The sequence below is a fragment of the Pseudopipra pipra genome, chromosome 5 (genome assembly GCF_036250125.1).
Source record: "Pseudopipra pipra isolate bDixPip1 chromosome 5, bDixPip1.hap1, whole genome shotgun sequence".
NCBI classification, from domain to species: domain Eukaryota; kingdom Metazoa; phylum Chordata; class Aves; order Passeriformes; family Pipridae; genus Pseudopipra; species Pseudopipra pipra.
Window position 1 is genome coordinate 19,336,705 of NC_087553.1, and position 23,614 is coordinate 19,360,318.

The following is a 23,614-nucleotide window of genomic DNA, read 5'->3' on the forward strand; positions in this document are numbered from 1 at the left end:
TCTTTGGAATCTCTACAAGGATTTGCTATTGTATCTGTGTATGTGACTGAAAGTTTCTAAACCACATCAAATGCACACAATCAGCTTAAAATTATATTTGCACTAAAAATATTCTTCCCTTTGAAACTTTAATGGATTTATTAAGAATGAGAAGTATGTTTTAGTTATATTTAGACCTGAGTGCAGAGGAATAGCCTTACCCCTATTTCTGTGTGAAAGAGATTGAAACTTTATTTCCTGAATATGACTTGAGGTGGGGCCCCAAAGGTTAATACCCATAATATGATAAAGGTTAGTAACAGCTATCTACTGTTACAGTTAAAGACTTCAACCTTTTAAATCTTTGCTTTGTTCTAAGTAGTTAAACAGTAAGTCTATGAACTAGTTCCAATAAATATTGCTGGTTTCAACTAGTTTAAAGTCCCAAAGCTTTTAAATGCTGGAAATAAGCTTCTTCTAATGTTTTAAAAATAAGTTTTAGCTAGTCAAGTGGTTCTTATATTTTAGATGGGAGAATATGTCATCCCAAAAGGATAACATTTAAATAGGATAAAAAGTCTGGTTTCTTTATCACACATCTGATTGAGAAGTGATCTATATTAAAAACCATAACTGAAAGAAAGAATACCCAAACATACTGTAGGTCCTACTCAGAGAAGATAAACTGATTTCTTTTGCAGTGAACATTGATCTCTAGATCTGATGGTGTGGTGAAAATGAGATAAAGGTCTCTGGATTCACTCTGCATGATCCTCCTAAGTTAATGGATCAATTACACTTCACTATTAAAGTCATATCAGATATTATATCAGTGGAAATTTCCCTTAAACATAAGGTATTATCTGACAGAAGCATATTGATGTGGTAAGCTATACCTTTAAGCATAGGTTCAAGCCCAATTGACTTAAATAAATCAAACCCAAACTTGAAATTCAATTTGGATTCCATGATATTCCAGAACTGTCCTAAATTATAATTGCCAAAAGGTCCTGAAATGTACTGGGTCCCAATTAATATAAATACATGCAGGTAGCTGACCTGCAATCAAGGAGAGACCTTATCACTCTCTACAACTACATGAAAGCTGTACCTGAAAGGAAGTTGTAGACAGGTAGGGGTTGGCCTCTTTCTCCCAAGTAACAAGTGGTAGCACAAGAGGAAATGGCCTCAAATTGCATCAGGGGAGGCTGAGATTGAATATTAGGAAAAATATCTTCACTGAAAGGGTTGTCAAGCACTGGAAGTGGAGTCAGCATCCCTGGAGGTATTTAAAAGATGTGTAGATGTGGTGCTTGGGGTCATGGTTTAGTGGTGACTAGTCAGTGCTGGGTTAATGGTTGAACTTGATGACCTTAAAGATCTTTTCCAACCTAAAAAATTTTATGATTCTATAAATATTATATATCTCCATACCGAAAAAGTTCCTTGACCTATCTTCACAGAGCATAAGCTTTAGACCTCTGACCTTGTCACTCTGAAGTTGTCATGTATTGCATGCATGAAAGTAAAAAAAATTTGACAACTGCACGAAAATATGAAATGAACCCAAACTATGTCCAAAGTCAACAAACACATTAAATGTGTGAAAAATATTTGCTTTTATTTGAAGCTCAATATCTGTCTTCTTTCCTCATTTTTCAGAAACTGAAAATGAAAGTGCACCGCCACCTCCAGGTTAGTGTAAAAAACACTAATTTGAGCTCTAACCCAAACAACAGTTGCATTAGACTAGATACTGCATGGCCATAATATGATTTCTGTTCATTGTCCCTTTGAAAGAAAGAGGACAGTGAGAAAATAAGAAAGCCTACCCAAGTAAAAGATTCTCACTTCACTTTGCCTGAATGTTGATTTTTCAGACTCAATTTTTGTTTGTGAAAGACTAGTTGTTTGCTTCATATTGCACAGCTCCTTCAGGATACAGGTAAAGGCTAAATTCTGTGGCTAAATTATGCTGCCTTCTTTGATGCTGGACAGCATTTAATTACCAAAATATTCCCTTTCATTTGTCCTCAAAAGTACTCTGTGAGTAAAGCTGACAGAATCAACCATGGGATTCATTTCGCTTAGTTTTAGCCATTTGAAAATTAAGTGTCTTGTCTAAGTAGTTCCATAGTGCTCCACCCATGACCAGTGGAGCAGATCCTGGGTCATACATGCTCATCCAATGGGCATTTCTTGGATAACCTATCGAAAATGTCACTGGACATCTGAATATGGGCAATTGTCCTGAGAAGCCTGATTGTCTAGAATGGAGTGGGTGAGTAACTGCCAGGAAGACAAAATTAGGTGACCTGAAACTCGCTCATAAGGACTAGAGCTTCAGGTAAAGTTGAAGATCTGTGCAAAGCTGCTACATTCTCTTTAGTGGGAGCTGGAAAGGTAGGGAAGCCTTTGCTTTGTGGCATTGACTAACTTGAGTTATATTGCCAGATACTGGTTAATACATATATACATTATGCATGTCTAATTAACCGTTTTGTGAGTTTTATTCTCTCCGTAGCTACCTAAATAGCAATTCCCAACAGAACAAATACTCTACAGGTGTTAAACCTTCATTTACTTACAATCTTGTTAACTGGCATTTTAAGAGGCTGTTCAAGATGTTTTTGTTTCAACAATACACGCTTTCATTGAAAAATGACAAAGGTAGTAGTATCATTTGCCACAAAGAGTTTCATGTTTCAATAATCCATGTATTATTTTTATGTGATGAACTCTTTCATATTGCATATATTTGTAAGGAAAGTTAATTGACATTTCATTAATGATGGTTGTATTTAACTCAACTGTAAAATTTGTACAGTTAACATTAATTAATTTCACACTGAGGCTCTTACCTGTTGTACTTTGTACTTGAATTCATGGTTTTCATCAATCTTAACTTTGAAGTAGAACTGAAATGAGAAACAGCTTTTTGTATACAGAAAGGCACAGCATCTTTGAAGCTTTACATTAAAAACATCTATGAACATTTTCAAATAATTAACATCTTCGTTTCTACTTAAATACAAAATCATTTCTATAACCCCCTTTCTTTTCCTCATACCTGTACCTCTTCGGTAAAGTAAGTAGGGTGTCAGCAGGCCTTTATGGTTAGACACAGACCAAACTGGAATATTTCTAAGCTGGAAGTGTCAGTCACTTCTAGCTTCCTTCTGCCTGACTCAAGATGCTGTCATCTTGGATTACCAAGTGCTATCACACAAAGAGGGAAGTTGGTTGTTCAAGAATCCAAATTCTGTAACATATAAATAGTTTATTGGACATAATCAGCATCTTGAACTGCATCCACTTACAGTGGGAAACCATTGTAAGTGCTCCTTCTGGGTCTCCATGTCAAGCCATGATACTGGAATAACCAGACCTAGTGAAGTTTTCAGATGAGATGTAGACACTGCCAAGAACAGTGAATTCTCCTAATCCCAATTCCTGGTGGGAAAAGAAAGTGTTACTGTAGCAAAAGTCCCATTAAAAAGGAACAGGCTTGACCATCTAGGCAAGATGGACAACCTGACAACTGGAGCTTGGAAATTTAGGAAATATGGACAGAAGCATCCAGAAGTCTGTCATACTTTCAGAATGTGGATTTGCTTTCTAAACTTCAAGTTTTGTTTTCATAGTTACCATGGCTACACACACGTGAACAAGAAATCAGGGTAATCACAATATCAGCTGGCTCTTGCCAATGTTTCCTCCATGGAATAAATATTATCTTAGCTCCATCTTGATAATGTTAGTCCACTGACCATCACTCAAACCCATGTTCTGTCAGGCAGCTGACAGGTAAGTTTGCTACAGAAAGTCATTGTTCACAGGCAATCGGATATTGAGTGTTTATACCTTGAAGACAGCACAATTCATAGGATTTGATAAGATTCTAGATGACCCTCTATGCAAATTGAATGAGGTAGGAAACCAAAGAGAACAGGAATCCTGTCAAATCCTGAAATAGAAAAAGTGTAGAAATTTTTATCTTGTTAAAAGTACAGTCCAAGGTTTCTCATACATCTGAGGTCAAAAATAAATTACATTCACCTGCTCAGAGTAGAGGACAGGCTGGTAATTGTTCTGATTCAGAAAACTAAATACGAATAGTATTTTAGGAAAGACTGTTGATAATAATGATGATGATGATGATAAAGAATTAAGAAACCCCTCAATACACTCTCTCTGTACTTTGTCTTAAGGATAAACTGATTGGTGTGATGGAGCTCTGGATACCATTAGTATTTGGCAGTATCTCATGTCTGATCCAATGCCTTTCAAATTAACAGTGATATGTAACTCATTTCGAAAGCTTTTACAAATAAGCCCAAGAACAAGAGGCTAACAACTGTTACTTCTAAAAAACCTAGTATTTTTCTTCCACTGAGTCCAGGAACATCAATCTTACATGACTTGTTCTAAACATAGAAATTGCATTGATAAATGCAATTGAAAAGTGCTTTAGGGGATTACAACTGTATATTACATATACACATATATCAATCATTCTATAGTGTTGTTTTTTCAATACTAGCAGAACACAGAATATGACTGCATTTTATAATGCTGTGTAAGTTTTTCTTTTTACTTTAAGATCCTCTCAAAAATATACTTGTAATTCCTACACAGAACAAACAACACCGCAGGAGGGTGGAAATGAAAAGGGTAAAGGTAAGTCTGAAATCATATTTTAAAAATTGGCAGTAAAGGCAACATTTCTAAATGCAATTCTGAGGCTGAATTGCTTGAGCTTTAATTCAGAATTTTGATGTTTTATTTCAGAAGTGTGATGTGAAGCTTCCTAGATCCTTTTCGTGCATGACTTAGCCAGCACAAGGAAATTATGATACTTATATTTTCAAAAACTCTGCAAACCAGACTGACACTTTAGCAATAGTATTTATACAGATTGTTTAATTAATAGATCAAATTACAAGTGATTTGCATGAGCAGAAAGCCATGTTTAAATGAGCCTGGATGTTGCCACTGACCAAGCTTGCAAAAACTCAGATATTGTGCACATTGGTGGCTTTTAAATAAAGTGGACAGTCTCCTGCTGTCATTCTAAGCTGTTTCTGTTCTATCACAGAAACTTGATATTGTGTGTTTTATTCTGCAAAAAGCCCTATAGATTTTTTTCATCTGAAAGTAGAAATCACACATTCATCTTTCTGTCCTCACTAGGAACCCAACAGCTGAGCTCATTACAGGTTCTGAAAAATGTCTTTGAGGGCTGTTGGCTGTGAACAAACAGATAACTGTTCCACTAGCAATGCATGTAAAAATCAGCTCCAGTTTTAATATATATTTTTGTGCTGCTAAGATTAGACTCCAGCTCTGTTGTCATTTCTTCTGGTTACTAAGATAATTTTTGAGGAAACTGGGCTAAATTCCTTTCGTTTTTGTAGGAGCCCTGCCAAAGTAGAAATCAAACACCCCATCAGCTTATTTTGAAATTAATGATTTTTTTTTTTCATTCATTCTGATAAAAGGCTAAACCAGACCAAGATACACTTACAACTGATGCAATGCTTGCTTTTCATTTGGCACGGTTATGCTTTTTCATGGAAAATCAATAAATGGCTTGCTTGAAAATGGGTTCTGGCTTTTGGCCTCTTGCAGACAAAACCTTGTCTTATAGACAGACTGGATGCCTACCTGATACTTGAAGATTCATTTGGCAAAGGCATGCATGGCTATTTTTCTCACTAAAGTAAAAATATAAACACTGAGAGTGTGTGGTTAAAGTACCCTTTTGAAAATAAAAATGCTGAACCAAGATTCAGTGCATGTTATTTTGCCAGTTATCTTTGCATTGAGCAATTATTTTGACACACAAAGTATTGTGTGAGTAATCACATCTGTCATCTTGGTAACCGAAACGCAATTCAGGAATAATTTGCATGCCTAATGATAGGAAAAAAAGATGAAGGTCTTGCCTCAAGCTATTCCAGCAGTTAGTTCTGCTTGCTTTAATTTTGACATGAGAGAAATGTTTGCTCCCAAACTGAACATGGATGGTGTTTTCCCCACTGCTCATGAGCCTACGTTTTACTGAATAAAAAAGAAAACATGGTAGGTAACTTATCAAATATTTCTATTACCTTCTACATTATTATGTTTATGTTTTGAAGTTAGCGAAGGACACAAGTATTTAATAAGAGAAAAACTGTTCCTCCTAAGAGGAACCATTTGATGCTAGGAGGATTTTACTACCAAAAAAAATTGTTTTGGATCCTTGTATGGAAAATGTTTCCAGTTTCAGTCCATGGTGGCAGCTGCTGCCTCAGTAAAAATTCCACTGAAAGTCTCAATACTAGTATGTAGATGACCTTCTGCCATGCTCCAGTGAAACTGTCACCTCTGCAAAGCAATGTAGATGTCATTGTCAGGCATTCAGTAGTAATTTTGGGGGAAAAGTTAGTTATAGTGCAATTATTCCTATTAGCTCCTGTTTTGTTGCAGAGTATCACCAGTAAGGGAAAGTATATTTTCTTAGAGTGATTTCTTCATGTTTGTCTGCCAGAAGAAAATCTTTTTAGTGGTGAACATAATTCATGAAATGGGAAAAGTTTCCATTCTTCCAATCTGTCCAAAATCATATACATATCTAGAAAAGAAAATTTGGTAGTTCATGTAAATCCCACAGCCCATAATTTTCACCTCATTACTAAGACAAAATTAAGATCGGAAGTTAGGAAGATAGAGTATAACTGTCTGTGTGTCTGTTTTGCTGTTCTATTTCTTTTTGGTAGCTACTGTCTGTGTGAAGTTACAAATTTGTGTTCCTTTGTATTTACTGTGAAGTTAAGAAATGGCAAAGAATGCAATAAATTCTTTGTATCTTGTGGTTATTATAGTATAAATTAGTAGCTCAGAACATTAGACATAAAATTTTCTTTAATAGAATAAACTAGTTAAAATATATCTGAAATAACGTTGTAAAAATTCAGGATTATATGATCATGCATTTTATTTTCAGAGAAAAAAAGTGACTCAGCAGAAATCCCTCCAAATTTACTACATCATCTTATATTCATTCAATTTAAATGTTTATGCCTTTGTTTTCAATTTTAACATTATCTTACAGATTGAATATTGTTATTATTTTGTTCCCACTTGCTGGAATAATAATAGAGTTTTAATATCGATTTGCTCATTCCTTTTTTTTAGGTCCCATCCAGCCATTCAGAGAGCTACTAAAATTTCTGCATGTTTTACTGATACCTTTTCTCTAGGTTTCATCCAACCATCCACTAAAATATTTGCATGTGTCACCCTTGTATTTTTCCAGGTTGCAATTATCCATTCATCTCTCTACTAAAACTTCCATTGCTGTATGTATGCACTTCATTTACCATTTCCAAAGTGCCAAGTCCCCTTGATGGGACTGCTGAGTAATCTTTGAAAATCAGATGGGTAATTGAAGTCAACTAAATTTCAAGCTCTCGATCTTACTGTGCTCAGTCATTTCAGCATAAACCAAAATTATTCAGCTAGTTGTTTGACTTACTCTGTATTTATTACACACCACGAAGTTCTCACTTTGTGGTGTTTACCTGCCTCCTGCCTTAGCCCTGAACACTGGCTCCAGGGGGCAGTAGCACAGATAAATTTCAAGGTGCTTTGAAGTCACCTGCAGGTGCAAAACAGTGTGTCCCCCCTGTTCATCACTTCACACATATACATACGCCTGCCACTTCGTATGGTAGGTTTCAAATCAGGGGAAAGTAGGTCTCAAATTCTGGTTACCAGCAGTTCATATACAGATCAGTAGTTACATTTTTTCTGTCAGATTTTTCTACATTTTATGTATCATTGTTCAGAAATTTTAATATTGAGGTTACACTAGCTGTGAGTATAAAAAGGTTTGTGTATTGGGTACTACTGAGATATGGAGAGTTCTTTTGTCCAACCAGACTCTACTCCTAATGAAGCTCAGCCTGGTCCTCAGTTAATGTTATCATTTAGATACAAGGCAAAAACCATAAATACCCTATTTGTCAATGAAATTGTACCATAGACAAAGAATAAAGATCTCTATAGAGTAATACATTTATCAACCTATTATGGATACTCTTGGCATACAACATATTACTAAATATACTCCATTAAAAGTTTACTTGCAGAAGATAAGGATAGTGAATTAATGATCATAGTTCTACTGAGAGGTTTGATATTTTTGGTAATTTTTATCTTTTTTATTGCCAACATAAACAATCATTCGTCACATAAAGCAAATTGGTCATAGCTGTTTAACCAGTAGTTGGTCCATTTTGTCCTAGAAGCCTGAGCTATAAGGATTGATGGATTGTTAATTACCCATTTGTCGAAACAATCCTATTGTTTTTATGCTCTTTCCATTTCTAACACATTCAATTGTGCTTTCATTTTGATGCTTCTGAAAGGTTGGTTTGGGTTAGTTTGTTTGTCTTCAATGTTAACATTTCGTTTGAAGAATGGTAGGTAACCATGGAGAAACCCCAGCAATCCCCCTGCAAAACTAATAATATCTTTTTTTGGTTTTTAGCTCTAAATTATTTTAATTTAAATGATTAAATAAAATAAAAATCAGAGTGGTCCTTTCATAACATGATTATCATACATCATCACGTGGGATGCATCACACCAAATGTTTTATGCTGCTCTTAATTATTTTTTTCCAACCAGATGGCTCTTCCAGCCATCATCAATCAAAATGGTGACATTATTGACAAAAAGAGACTAAAGTACACTTTATGCTCTCATGATATATGGAGAAAGATTTACAGTGGAATTACTAATCCTTGCATTCATTTAGTTGCTAGCACAGTATATTAAAACCTCTGACAAGACTTTGTCATTATTGTGCTTTCATTGAAAATCAACATCTTCAACATCTGCTTATGGCATTGGATGATGCAGGTCATGAGAACTCTTCGATTAAAAGAATGTGGGTTTTTTTGCTAAGAATAAGAAAAGATTTTTGTAAGATAACACATTAATCCTAATGTGCAGGCATACCTTTTACAACTCTCATTCTCCTCCCAAGAGATTTCTAAAATGAAGTTTGATGAATCATTAAAAAAGGAATGGGTAAAATGTTATGGCTAAGTACTTAAATTCTATTAACAGACTTTCAATTAACCTTCAGTGGTTAAACAACCCCAAAAAATCAATATCACCAGTGTTTATAAAAATGCAACTATACTTTATCTGTACTTTTGTCATAGTTGCTACATTTGTCCATGAGAAAATATAGACAAATTATAACTTTAAGGTCAAAATCAAAGGATAACTTCAGATTTAAATTTTGATTATGAAAATCCAAATCAAAAATCTAAAAAAAAATGGCCCCCAAAAAAGTACCTTTAAATATGAGGTTGTTCCTTTTCAACTCTCTTATTCATGTTGAAGTATTCTTCAGATTATTTTCTGATACTGTATTAAAAACATTTTATCTTTATCTTATATATGTATTAAATACTAAATATATCTAGTTTATTCTTGCCTTTTAAAGGATATATTGGTAATTTTCTTTTCTTTAACCATTAGGCTTTTAAGACACTAAGACTTTTTGCTTATTTTTATCAGAAACTGAGTTTTCTAGTCAACATCTAAAATTCAAAGATATGTAGGTGACTCCTGTAAAGATAGTCTTTACCTTATTCTAGTTTTCTAATAATCATGATTACAGTATTTCAGTTTAATGACAGTTTCATGTTTTTCCAGGCTTTTGATTTCTGTAAATATGTACTCTCTGTGATTAAAAATTTTAAGATATCTGGTTACCAATTACTTGTAGTGATTTAATACCTGATTATGGTCAACTTCTAGTGTGATTAAAAGGAAAGTCCAGCATGATGACAGTAGTTCTTTCCTTATTCTAAATTATTCTTCTATAATGTGGAAAAAAATGAGTTGTTTATTCCTTGCATTTTAAAATTATATTCTAATACAGAAATTACAAAGTTAAAATACAGGGGACTATTTTTAACATTTGCATATCTTGATTTAATAATGCTAAATGCATGTATGGTGCGCGTTTTAATTGCAGACACAGTCACCAGAGAAATGGCATCTTCCTCAGGTTAGATATGTGATTGACCTTCATTTCATTGTGGCTTTTTCTTTTGTATTTACTGTGGATTACATCTCTAACAAACAGAGTCACTCTGCAGCTTTCATACAAACTCATGACAATAACAGATCACAGTCCATGTCTCATTTTTCTTTTACTTGCTTGAAACATTAAGGTTTATCATTTCAACTACTGAATTATGCAAAGCTTTCCTCATCAGTTTGAAGCTTCCATTGTGAATGCCTATGAATATTGTGATTTCTTTCCCTTTCTTTTGCAGGTTTTACATTTTCACATAGTTGTTTTAAAGCAGATGATCGTCTGTGCTTTCAGTTTCTTTACGTACCTTCTTATTTGTATTTCTTTTCACAGATGAAGATGACACTTCAGTTAGTACTCCACCAGCAGGTTAGGACTGTGATAGTGCTTTGAGTGTGTATGTATGTATGTATTTTTCTCTTGACTATTAATGAAGAAGAAGTCCAAACCATTGGACTGAACTCAAAACATACTACTTAGAGAAAAAGGTTTTTAGAGTGGCCTACATTATATTAATCTCTCTTCAGAGGTACAAGACTTTAATACTAGACAAGTCCCTTTCCAGTCCTGTCTTGAGGTTTTTGGTAGAACTTCTACCAGCGGAAGGTAAAATATTGGTTAGTAGATCTGAAAGCAATTCCAGATAAATAAATAGACTATTTAAATAATTCAAAGTACTGCCCCCCAGATAAATATCAAAGAACATAAATTCATCTGTTACCCGGAACTACACAAGTCATGGAAAAAACATCAGCCTCATGTAACCCTTCTAAATACAAACTACTAAAAAGGAAATCTTGAATGGGAATTATACTAGTTTAGATTTCCTAGAGAAAAAGGGGGAAGATTTCTGGGGTTTTTTTCTCAGTAGTTCATTTTTTTCTGGTATTCAAGTAGTTTTTCATGCATATGGTCCTAAATGTTTCGTCTAACTTTCATGAAGAATCAATGTTCTTGAAATCATAATGATCTGAGGTCAGTTAAGCTATAATCTCTGAGCTGGTACCACCTAAATTGCTCTTCCCTTTCAGATGGGATGTCTAAGCCAGCGGAAAGAAAAGATTCAGGTGAGACTTCCTGAAAAACACGATGAAAGACTCCAAAATTACATAATAAAAATATTACTTATTATGAATTTCTTAAAGATAATACTTTATTTTATTTTCATTGCTTAGATAGTATCAAACTATAACTGTTCAAATGTCTCTAAGTAGCAGAGCAAGCAGGTTTCTGGCAGCTAAACCAGGAATGAGAGAAGGCCCTTCTGCACAGGACAGGACATGTACCAGTGTTTCACACATACATACATACCTATCTATCTATATCTATTTCTGTATAGATAGATACATAGCTGTTTCATTCCTCCTCAGCCTACAGGGTGACAGTGTCTTACCTGAATCCCAAACACAGGTCCTAGGAGACTGTAAGAGAATGGCTTCTGCTCACACCTCAAAGGACAGTGGAGAAAACTTAGCAAAATCATAACCTCTTTCTTCCTACCCTGGCAGGTAATGCATACTACACCCACTTTTGTGGTTTCAGGATTTGCAGCCTCTGGAACAAATTGAGCAGCAGGTACTTCAACCATGGTTATAGACCTGGCATAGCTGCCTATGCCAGCCCCTTCAGCCAGCGTCAAACCCACCTTCTGTTCTGTTTGTTTAATAATTAGGAAAATGTTAATGTCTAAAGGTGATGATAATATTTAGGTGTTCTTTTATGTGGTACCAAATTAATGGTTCTATGTATGCTTTTCCCATTCATTAATATTCTTTTTCCATTTATTAATATTCTTTTTTCATTTATTAATATCCTTTTTCCATTTATTAATATCCTTTTTCCATTTCACCCAGTGGTATGTTAGGTTTGTTACTGCACGTGACCAGGTCCTGTACTGAGCATCATCACTTCATTCTGTTCCCATCAGTAACCTTCACTTCCTCTTATGTTGTTTCCATATACTACCATGTAATACTGGCATAATCTAAACATTTATACTATAAAGAGAGTATATATAGATATGTATCTATATATATATTTGTGTTCATGTATGTCTGTGTATGTGATTTCATACATGTGTATGTGTGTTTTCATATATGTGCATATACATGTGTATATACATGAATGTCTTTACCTATGAGAAATATTGTACAAGCAGACATATAGGCACACTACCTAAAATTGACTGAAAGACTGAAGGACAAAAATTTTATACCAAAGCTATCTAGAATTTCTATACCTTTAACATTGCTAATAGACTTTAGGATAATAAAAACAGTTTGGTTGCATTTTCTCATGGTTGTCATGAGTTGTGTTGCATTTGTGAGTGATGGAAATTTTCATGAGTTAAAAAGGTTCCTACAGCAATAATCTCTACATAATAGAAAGACAATTCTGACTTCTGGCAAATGAGTTTCTACAAAAAATACTGAGCAAGGAAAGGAACTTTTAATTTCAAGACCAGGGTTTGACTAAGTGGGAAGTGTTGTATGACTGGTTCCTCACTTATGTTACTTCTGAAACCAAAACTAAAAGAGCATTATATAAACTATAAAAAGCTAACTTCACTTTTGAAACAATTAGAAGTTTGAGGGAAACAAGGGAGAGGCAGCTCTGTTTTGAAAGAGATAGATGGCCTTTATTAAGTGCACCTGTGCCTTTCCTCATTTGCCCTGCTCTTCAGTAGCACCATTGCAGCACTCAGTTTCCCCTGTGCACTGGGGGTAACTCCTCACAAAAACGAGATGTGGCATTTGGACTGCAAGTCGACAAATGGAACACACCAAGGAGTAAAAAGCAAGAGAATTTATACATTGAAGTCTACATAAACCTGTCTATCTACTACATAGTTGCCACCTACCTTTTGCATAATTGATTAGCTTGCACAACCTTATGTGTCACTGTGCCTGCGTGGGCCTCTTCAGGGGTCTCTGGTGGTTATTTGGGGAGGTGCCCTCCACTCAGTTTTGAGTACAGTTCAGTTCAGGACACACAGAACCCCAGGTTGAGTGCCAAAGGTGTGATCTTCTCAGACAATTGCCAAGCAGGTAGTAAAATACAAAAGCTTCTCATAAACATCGAACATCTGCTTAACATGCCTGGTAGCACCTTCTTACATTCAAAAGAGGGGTTAAAGGTGAGAATGATACCATCAGGTTCTGTCTGCAGCAGAGATCAAAGGAAGGGCAGGGACAGCAAAATCTACTTAAAGGCTCAGAGATTAAAAATACAGAGAATTCTACTTAAAATACAGAGGATTCTGCTTAAAGACATCATTAGAAGAGAACAAATTTCAGAAGTAAGCTTCATACGTGCCCTATTTTGCAGACAAAGAGGAAGAACCAGCTTGTATAATTTACTTAGTTTGATAGAAACCCACTGAAACAATGTGTATGTGGTTTTTTTGTGCTTGTAGCTGTTTGTGTTTTCAGAACCTCCATCTCTTCTGAAAAACAAAGAGCTGACCTTTGTGCATCACCTCTGTAAAACACTCATGGTTGAATGCTCAAGTTGCTCAGTACCCATCTTGGCTGATCAGGTTCCCCTCTCTTCCTCCCTGATAGTTTCATTTTCTCTCACCACAGAGGTAGCGTTCTTGCAGGAGCTGTACACAATGTGACAGCCAAGCAATGGATGTCAGTGTGAACAAAAACTTACATATCTTTCAGGACATCTGAAGAGAGAGGTGATAGGGCTAGAGAGTTTAGTAACTTCAGGTAAGTGTACTTTGAAGGAAGTAAAACACACTCAGATGATTAACATTTCCCCCTTTCTCTGCATCTCAGTATGGTCTCTTGGAGAAGGAGCTCCAGAAGAGTCAGAAAAACGAGATGACTCCCAAAGATCTACTTTATTCGTCGAAAAACCTCAGAGCGGTACAGTGAGTGTTGGTAAGTGCTTAGAAACAAAATCAGAAACCACTCCCAGAGAGACAGGCAGAGCTGGGAATGGTAGGTGCCATTCCTGTGACACTCAGCTTCTGCCCTCAGCTGCAAGTATTGCCACTGGTTTTAGCTGGATGTGAGCTCCACTCTGAAGGAAAAAAGAACTGCACAGAGAGAAGCAAACCCCAATTGTTTAATTCGAGACAAGCTCAAAATCTATTAGTTTACTGAGCACAGTGGTAAGAGTTATAGTTTCTGGATAAGAGGGCTGGATACTGTGACACTGTTGGCTGTACTCTTACTGATACATCAGGAAGATCTTCCCAAAGATCTGCAGTATACCTTAGAGATTGGCAGGTCACCTTCTGTACCCTACAGCTCTGCATAAATTAGCAAGTAGCCTAATTGGAGCACTGCCCACTGTAACCATGCTGGGGGATTTGCTCTGGACTGGCTTTGGTTCAGAGTTCAAGCACTGTGAGGACTTTCTGTGTTGTGAACCACAATACAGTAAATGAGGATAGTTAGGAGGTTCACTTCCAAACTGCACTCCTGAGCCATGCTGCCATGGTAAGGTAGCCACTCCTGGTAGTAATGATAAGTTCAGTGCAGGTTACTTAATATGCCTGTTATTTCATTGGGTGCACAAAGATGTGGGCAGATCTTGGGATTTTTTTTTTTTTATGCCTGTTATTTTTCTCAGTTTCTGTGCAGAAAAGGGAATTTGAGGAGGATTTATTTAAAAAATAAATATAAGGAGTTAGTTGTATTCTCTTATGGATGACTGTTAGGATGGAAACTCATCAGGGACTGTGCAGTGTTCTTTTGAAAGCTGAGATAACATTTACTATTCCCAACTTGCTATTTAGAGAAAACTCTTTTCTCTACCTTCTCAGCTTAAATAATTCATGATAAAAATGCATGAACTGTTCCAGGCTTTCTTTTCCTAACTGGAGTTTATCTATGTTACAGGTGCATGGTAGCCTGTGGTTCAAAAGAACCTGTGCTTCTTTTGAGCAAGGAAATTCAAATACTAGGAACAATTCACCCATGAGAACATGGAGCTTTGCCTCAGATTTATTCTGCTTCTCAGTGTCCCAAGCTCCACATTGACATGCACAGAAAGCTTCCAGACCCAAAATCTGTAATTAATGTCTATCTCTGCAGTACTTTCATAGTCTGTGTGACTCCAGCTGACTCGTACTGTTGTGGTAGAGCACAGGAGACTGAATGGAGCAGGAGTAAAAGAAACTTGTACAGATGTAACTGACTGTAACTAACATGTTCCTCAACAGCTGCATTATTCTTTCCTCTTTTTAAAAGGTGGGAATATTACATTTATAGCCAAAGTAGAAGCCAAAGATCTTCTCCGAAAGCCAAATGTTAAGTGGTTTAAAGGAAAATGGATGGACCTGGCCAGTAAAGCGGGGAAGCACCTGCAGCTGAAAGAGTCCTTTGAGCGTCACACCAAGGTGTGTCTTTGCTTTTCCTTCTTATGGGGGTGAAGCTCCAAAGAGAATTTAAAGGTCGGTTTAAGACAACAGGTAGAAGTTCAAGAGCAGTGGATTCTAACCCTAGCTTCCCCATCACAGATTTCAGTGATGATCTCTGACCCTGCACAGAAGCAGACTTTTCTGCTCTAACAGTGCAGGACAAGTAGTGGTGGGGAAAAAAATTGCCATTTCTGGGTTCCAGATTCTTTTCAGAATCCATTATTTGAGGTATTCTTTACTTCTGGTTTAGAACTGAAAGACTAATGTTTTAACTTTTGCTTTGTGCAAATGTATCCCCCACATTAATGAACAACTATGTTTGATTTTTAGATTCACACATTTGAGATGCATATCATCAAAGCTAAAGAAAACTATGCAGGGAACTATCGCTGTGAAGTATCTTACAAGGACAAGTTTGATAGCTGCTCTTTTGACCTTGAAGTCACTGGTAAAGTTCCACTTGTGTCTGTAAAGTTTTATAAAGATCTCTTTTTTTTTTTTTAATTTGAAGTGCAACTTCATTTTGTTCAGAACCTTTAAATGGAGTAATGCTAAAGTGAACATTTTTAGCAAAAGTCTCAGAGAATTTTCTTAAATGTCTGTAATTTATTGTTTAAATGAACACTGGGATTGGATGTTGGAACATGTGAGACATTTATCCAAAAATTAGAAAAGCTGGCAGGTAAAACTAATACAGAGTTCAAATCAGGCTCTGGCACACAAGATATTTGATATCTGCTTGACAGCCCAAGGGGTGTAGTACGTGCCTATATGTACTCAGAGGTCAGCAAGGCAGGGGCAGCCTGGCTGCAGCCATTCACTAGCTGTGGATCAGAACATTTAATCTGATTCAGGTTGGCACAAATGGGTAATTGCCACAAGGGGGCTTCCTCCTTGAACTGAGAAATAATGTGAGTCTGTAGCTGTAGAAGAAACTCTCCTCTGATGCTGAGTGTACAGAGAAAGCGCAAGATGCAGGCAGGAGAGAAAGCATAAGAAATGGGAAGATGAAAAGAGCAGAGCCTGTGTATAAGGTAGGAAGGGGAATGGAGAGAAACAGCAGAGAAATGTCTCCTATGCAGAACTGCAGAAAGTAGTTTAGAGAAATACATTAATTACACTTAGCTTAGCTCTGAGCATCTTTGCCTTCATCAGAACTTAGTATCTTAGTGAGAACTTAAAGGGGAAGCACAAACTCTGGTCACTTAGCAGGAAACTGAACAAATTTCATATTCCTAATGACACTGATTATATAAATTTCATGAATTTTAAATTGTGTTTTTAATTCTTGAATTACCATTATTTCATAGAATCTTCCCAAGCTGCTCAATCCATTGACATCAGATCTGCTTTCAAAAGAAGGTAACTTCAAACAGTGATGCCGTGAAGCTCCTCAGTAATGGATACTGGTAGCATAGACAGAACTTGCATCAGACAATTGTATCAAGTACTTTAAAAAACTTGTTTTGTAAACACAGATTAAAGAAGTGGGATTTAAGGTAGTTGATAGTGTGTAGAATGAAATAGTCCCAGCACATAGATAGTACATCTGATATTAAATATTTTACTGTGAATTTACAGTGTCATTGCTTTAAGGAAAGAATGCATATTTAAGGCAATTAAATATATGTTTCTTTAGCAGTTTTAAAAAATATGCTTTTATTCCCTAAAATATTCTACTGCATATTTCCTGGAAGCTGTCAGCTACAATATGAAAGACCCTGGACCCAATCCTGTGCTGATTAAAAGCAGAGAAAAAATTCACATTGATTTCAAGAAGACAGGATCTGGTTTTATGTTATCTTACAGTAAACAGTAAAGGTCATCATTAATATATTACATCTATATATATAAAATCTATAATATAATATATTATATTACAGAGAATGTAAGACAAAGCATTGTGTCTTAAGTTTTGTTACCTTTCTGGTAAAATAGCAACTCTAACCAGTAGAGATGTCATCTTTATATGCTGAAATATGTAAAGAAATACAAAGAAATATACAGAAATATTCAGAATGAAAATGTTTTACAAACAGAAAATGAATGCAGTTTGTTAATTTACAAGTAAAGCAGTGATTCCAAAGTCCTACTTTTATTTAGAGGGGTTTAATTTAAAGAGAAAATGCAAAAGACATTACACTCAAGGTGCACTCCTTTCTTCAGCACATTTAAAAAACCCTGCAATAACTACTCTGCCCAAGCAGATGAAGGTATCTGAGTATTTTCTGATTTTCTAAGTAATATCTTGCATGCAAAATTTGGATGAAATATTGGCATCATTTCAGTTAAGATTTGCAGTATTTTGCCCTTTCACAAATATTAAGGGCAAATGATAAGGCAATCCTGCTTAAGGTCACATTTTAGAAAGAAATGCACCTTCATAGAACTGTGATTCTATCTGTAAAAATGTACAATGGACTGTTTCTTCTTTTTTGTCACTGATTCCTCCCTTCATTTAGAGAAAGGTTAAATCTAAATATAGTGCCGTAAAGAGTAATGTGCTCTTCAATCAGTATTTGACACAGCTATGCATTGTTAAAAGCACCAACAAGCAATGCAAATCTTTGTTTTCTATTCATAGCAAAAGATCAGCACAAGCCCTTTGTTTTTATACACATTCACTACAGATATGAAAAACAAAGCTGGTTGTGTTGACTAGCTCACATTTGTTTGTGTTACTGAAATCTAACACAAACCTTGGCAAATTTATGTATTCAGTTACAAAAATTTGCCATCAAAATATAATAAGAAACAATACAAACCTCTGTGTTATTTTTCACAAGCGCCTACGGAAACATAATTGATGTGAAAAAGGATACATGTTTGTGTTGATTTTATACAATTCTTTGTGTGTCCGGACAGTGTTGAGTATATAAGATCTGTAGATCGTTTCCAATGTGTGTTGTCTAAGTCTTCCTGTATTAAACAAAGATTTGATCTTTTTTCTATTAATAACAGCGGTGAAGGACAAGAGGATGCAGGAGAACTTGACTTTAGTGGTCTCCTGAAACGTAGGTGAGAACCAAGTGATGCAGTGAGCAGGTGTGGATTGCAAACCATTAGGTTCGCACACAGAAAGAGTCAGGTGTAGCATTAATAACTTCTTAAGAATTTTCTGACCTTTCATTTTTTTAATGTTTCTAACTATTATTTTCATATTATAATATGCAAATATTCAGTTAATTTTACCTTTAAGTGTGCAGAAAAGAAACCTCAGATTTAAGTGCACTGGGAAAAAAAAGTGAGCCACAACCTAAAGAGGCAAATAACATTTAATTCACTTGCTATTTCTTTTGTGCTTGCATGGAAGGTGGAGGGAGGGGAAATTTCCTACACAGGGATGAGCAGTTCAGAAAATTGAGTCTGGTGCAAAAATAAAAAACTGCAAGGGTTAAATTTACCTCTTTGGGTACATCTTAATTTGATTTTATAAGTATCCTGATATTAAAAATCATATATCATGTTTCCAAGCCATAAGCATTGGTATTACTTCTTTGTAGCTTTTAGTTTCAATATGTGCACACAAATGCTCAATCATGTTTTATTCAACTTAAATGCTTTGATGGAGAAAAAATTGGGCACTTGTTTCTCTGGTTTGCTTCGAAAATCTGGTGTTATGATAGTTGTATCTCTAGCTATTTCAGATCTTAAACCCACTTTAGAGTTTTACCAGGTTAAGACAAAATAGTTCGTAATTTTTCAAAATTTATCACAGAAATCCTATATGCCATGTAAAACAATGGCAACTAACCACAGAGGACTGGAAAAGGAACTAAATCCTCTATCTCATCTACCACTTACTCTGAAAGAGGAAAACCCCATATGCAGTATTAATTACATTAGAAGTTCACAGCAGGCTCATTGGCTTTGAGGGTGAGGATAGCATTTAAGCAACTAAAGCAAACAGGAAAAGCTGAAGGTAAAAGTGGACAGGGAAAGAATTACCTGAGCCAATTCCAATCCACCAGGTCTTTGGTTTTTTAATCTTCTCATCCCTAACTAGGATCTTCAGTTTGACTTTTTATATACTAATACAACTTACCATGCCAGTTCTCATGACTGCCTGTGGGGTGATGTATTAGCGACATGAGAGTTGCATGTAAGAGGTCTTGGTGTTTTTGTGGAAAGAGAAATGAGATTTAAGGGGCATTATCACTTCGCTAACAAGTAACTCGTATGTTTTGTAAGATAAATACTGTATAGCCATATAAACATAGTATACTTATTGTGTGGTTAATGGATAAAGCAAATGTTTAGTTTTTAAACACCATTATTTGACATCAGTCAAATTGGTTCATCACCTCCTTGTTTCAGGCACTGAAATGGAACTCACATTTCTGAGCTTAATTGAATGAAATTGTTAATTAAGCCACATTGTGGATATTAATATCTGTGTGTGGATATTAACATCCACTATTATGAAGACAAATAGATGTTTTCATTCCAATTTTTTCAACAGGCAATGTCGGAGGTGCATTCCTTCTCTTTTGTACCAAGGTGCATCCCTGGGTTGTATAACCAAGGAAGGACCTAGAACTTTTCACCTTTGGTGCATACTACTTGAAACATGTTTTTTTTTTTTTTAAAAAAAACCTAAATGCATAGAATTTATATACTATTTTCTAATTTCATGCTGGTTGGCAGGCAGAAAACCCAGTTCTTATCTCAGTAAGCCACTCCATGACTGGTTATGCTTAATCAGTGCAATGCATCAGTAATGGCATAACATTCCAAAAGGCACAAGATCTCAAAAACGCCCAAACATTTGGGTCCCTTTTTTTTTTTTTTTTTAAAAAAAAGGACATCTTTCAACAAAATGCACATTTTTAGGATAAAGATCTGAAAGTGATCTTGTGAGGTCAGTCTGCTTAGAAAATACCAAGCACTGTTTTCCCCCTACCCTCAGCAGGAACTACTGAAGTCTAAGAACAAAGTGTCAAAATTTGTTCTCCAGTAATGCAAGAGGAAAATGAACCTGGAATCATCGTTTCAAGCTGGTTGAAAATCAGGATTCTCTAACTGATCCTCATTCTCAACCACTGCCTGATTCAAAGGGGTACATTATCTCGATTCCCACAGAGATCACCTCTCCTTAGCACGGACAGGCATTGCATGGCTTGTGGCCAGCCCTGGGAGAGGAGAATGCACCCCATGGGGTGTGTCAGCTTTTATATATGTTTGCAAACTGATCTCAACTTGCTGCCATGCAGAAGGAATCTCACTGAAATGCCAGTGTTCACTGTACATAGTCACCCTCCAGAAAGCATGAGATAAAAGCAGATAAAAGTGACAGGAACAAAATACAAAATTATATACCTGAGGTTGTGTAACCATAATTCTAAGATAGCAATGAAAATATTTCAAAGACTGCTCGGGGAGAAGCTTTCTTCCTTTTTAAAATAACTCTGACGTATTACGAAAATTAAAAAACCTCATGGACTAAACAGCAAAGTGGTTTTCCATAGTTCCTCATCCAACATAGGGATTCTCAGGGATCCCTAGTGCTATTCCTGTATATGTCAAAGAAAATCCTCTGTCATACTCAATAGAGCTCAACTCTAAGTGTCTCACAGCAAAGCTCAGTCTTTTTTTATTTCTCAAAAGTTTATTTTCTCACTCTGTTCTCCAAAGTACTGATTTTGTTAGACCAGCTAGATCAAATCAGAATGATACTGGTCTGATCCTAGTGAATTTACAGGAAGAAAAATACAGATTTCTGCTCTAATTCCTGGATTGTTCTAGCAGTTAACTTTTTTGAGCTAAACTTTAAGTCTGAAAAATTATCATCACTGTTCTCTCATTTAATAGTTGCCATTGTGAAAATAATCGTACTTCTCTTTATTGCTTATCTTAGCCTGGAGTTGCAGATAGTAAACACAGTATTGAAACTTCTAAAGGTGATGCCTCACACAGGCCTCTGAAAACTTTTCCTGCTCTTAAGACTGAGATGCAGATCCATCCTTCAAGTTCAAGCTGGTGTGGAAATGTCCATTTCCTATTCATATGACAACTTCAAGTAATGCTGAGAAGCACTGGTATAACTATAAACAGACACAGATTCCCCTGTATTTCAATGTCCTTTCATTGGTAACTCAAAGTAGCAGTTACAGGGACTCAGGGTTAAAAGCATTTTTACATAATTATGACATGTACAGATTAGACTCAGCTCTCAGAGGTGCCATCATAAATTGTAACTCAAGTTACTCAAGTTACAGAAGATAAAACTGATTTAAGTGGGATTAGCCTGTATGCTATTACAGTACTACATTTTTCAAACTATATATATTTTTGAAGCAACGAAGCAATATAAAAATCCTCATAACTGATTGTATCAGAAAAGGCCAAATTAAAACTTGTATCTAAATTCTCACTCGAAGAAGTGTAAAGTCAGGTGTGAACGTCATTCTGAGCTATTCTACTCATTCTGAGTGAAATAAAAAAATAAGATGACAGCCTTCAAATTTTAGTCAAAACATTTCTAGCCTCACCATAGACTCAGCTTCACCTATTTTTATGGTGTGATAACCACTAACTCTTCACCCGTAATTTTATTTTGCTGATGTTAGGGAGGTTAAACAACAAGAGGAAGAACCTGAGGTAGACGTGTGGGATCTCCTGAAGAACGCGAATCCCAGCGAATATGAGAAGATTGCTTTTCAGTACGGTATCACTGACCTGAGAGGAATGTTAAAGCGCCTCAAGCGGATGCGCAGGGAGGTGAAGAAGAGTGCAGGTATGGATATGGGAGAATATTCTTATGCTCATTAGTCAAACATGACCATTTACCTTAAAAACCCAAATATGCCTCATTTCCACACAAGGGAACTTGCACACTACAACTCAAGCCTCATTACTGCAGGGAGTTAACCAGTCGCTTTGTTCCACTGTGGATAGTATAAGCACCTTGTCACATTCAGTGCTTACCAAAAGCACCCTTCCCTCTCAGGCAAACATTAGTTCCATCTGGAGCAATGTCCCTCAGTTGTGTGGAAAGGTGTCATCTGATCAAACAATATGGAAATTAGACCTTGTGCTATCATCAGTATCTTCTGCTCCAAACAGAGGTCACTGCAAACATGTTGTTTGCTCTTCATAGTTTCATTTTGCACTTAATCTACATTCCTTGGAAATCCCAGCTGTACTAAAACCCCTGCACTCTGCACTGGGTGGGGATATTCAGGCCTGTCTTTCTCCACCTACCCTATTGAATAGTATGAGTGGTGTAATTATATGCATAAATATAAATATGCGTTTCTATGTATGTATATATATGTGTGTGTATAAAATATATGTATATTTCACATAATACATCTACACACACATATAAATACTACACACTGTCCATTATGTTGTTGTGGCTTCTGCTTGTTCCTGGACAGCATTTCAGAACTGGATGCAATATGTACATTTGCTGTTTCACTGGATTCCTGGAGGAGTCCCTTGTGAGTAGGTGAAGTCCTCCACAAATCCAACTGTAATTCAGCTTCCTGATATACACTCTCTTCTTATCCATTACCTCACATTACATCCATTACATGTATTATGCTACTACACATTAGTTTTTATTTGTATTTTTCATTTGCTGGTATATTTTATTCAGGCCCCATTGAGGGAGAGAGGAATTGAGTCAGTGGGCTTTGGCTGAGCCACTGGGGCAGTTTTTGTATCCAAAAAAGCTCTCTATGCAGCTGAAGCCCAAGGAAACACCTCATCTTCCCCCAGGAGTCTGGAGCAGAGGGGAGGGTCTGGTGGGTCTGGAGGCTGGAACAGGAATTGTGTGGCTGGGAGGAAGAGCTTCTCCCTACCCAGGTGCATCACTTAAAAATGCCTGGATGTTTTCCTGGAAAAGAGGCATCTCTCAGCACCTGTGACCAGTCTGTCTGGCCCCTCTCCCTCATTCCCTTTGGAGTAGGATGGAGCTGTCAGCTAAAACAGGACTTTTTTTTCAGTGGACAGGGTTTTCCCTACAGGAAGGGCTCCAAATGTTGGGGAAAATGCCTATAGTAGTGACAGGAGGAGAGCAGGGCATTTTTCCCCTCATGCCACCTTTATTATAAATTGGAAACTTTTATACTGCAACAAGATACATAAAAAATCCTTTTCATATTTAATAACTCTACTCCTGTTGTGTTTGATACATTCTGTCT

General features: G+C 36.2%; 1 protein-coding gene across 5 annotated transcripts in view; it reads left to right on the forward strand.

Moving 5' to 3' along the window:
* The window catches only part of MYBPC1 (myosin binding protein C1), a 74,984-nt gene that overhangs the window by 19,210 nt on the left and 32,160 nt on the right, over nucleotides 1–23,614 (forward strand). For 3 of the 5 annotated variants that reach the window (XR_010430644.1, XM_064654800.1, XM_064654802.1), the window contains exons 2-12: nucleotides 1,642–1,674; nucleotides 4,618–4,659; nucleotides 10,025–10,057; nucleotides 10,421–10,456; nucleotides 11,119–11,154; nucleotides 13,873–13,977; nucleotides 15,295–15,443; nucleotides 15,795–15,912; nucleotides 16,775–16,826; nucleotides 18,426–18,482; nucleotides 22,034–22,200. Coding sequence is in view for 4 of the 5 variants with exons in the window: in XM_064654800.1 (XP_064510870.1) it covers nucleotides 1,642–1,674; nucleotides 4,618–4,659; nucleotides 10,025–10,057; nucleotides 10,421–10,456; nucleotides 11,119–11,154; nucleotides 13,873–13,977; nucleotides 15,295–15,443; nucleotides 15,795–15,912; nucleotides 16,775–16,826; nucleotides 18,426–18,482; nucleotides 22,034–22,200 (828 nt within the window). In the remaining variant the exon portion in view is untranslated. The remainder of the gene's footprint in view (nucleotides 1–1,641; nucleotides 1,675–4,617; nucleotides 4,660–10,024; nucleotides 10,058–10,420; nucleotides 10,457–11,118; nucleotides 11,155–13,872; nucleotides 13,978–15,294; nucleotides 15,444–15,794; nucleotides 15,913–16,774; nucleotides 16,827–18,425; nucleotides 18,483–22,033; nucleotides 22,201–23,614) is intronic. The other 2 variants (XM_064654801.1, XM_064654799.1) reach the window with 2 other exon arrangements.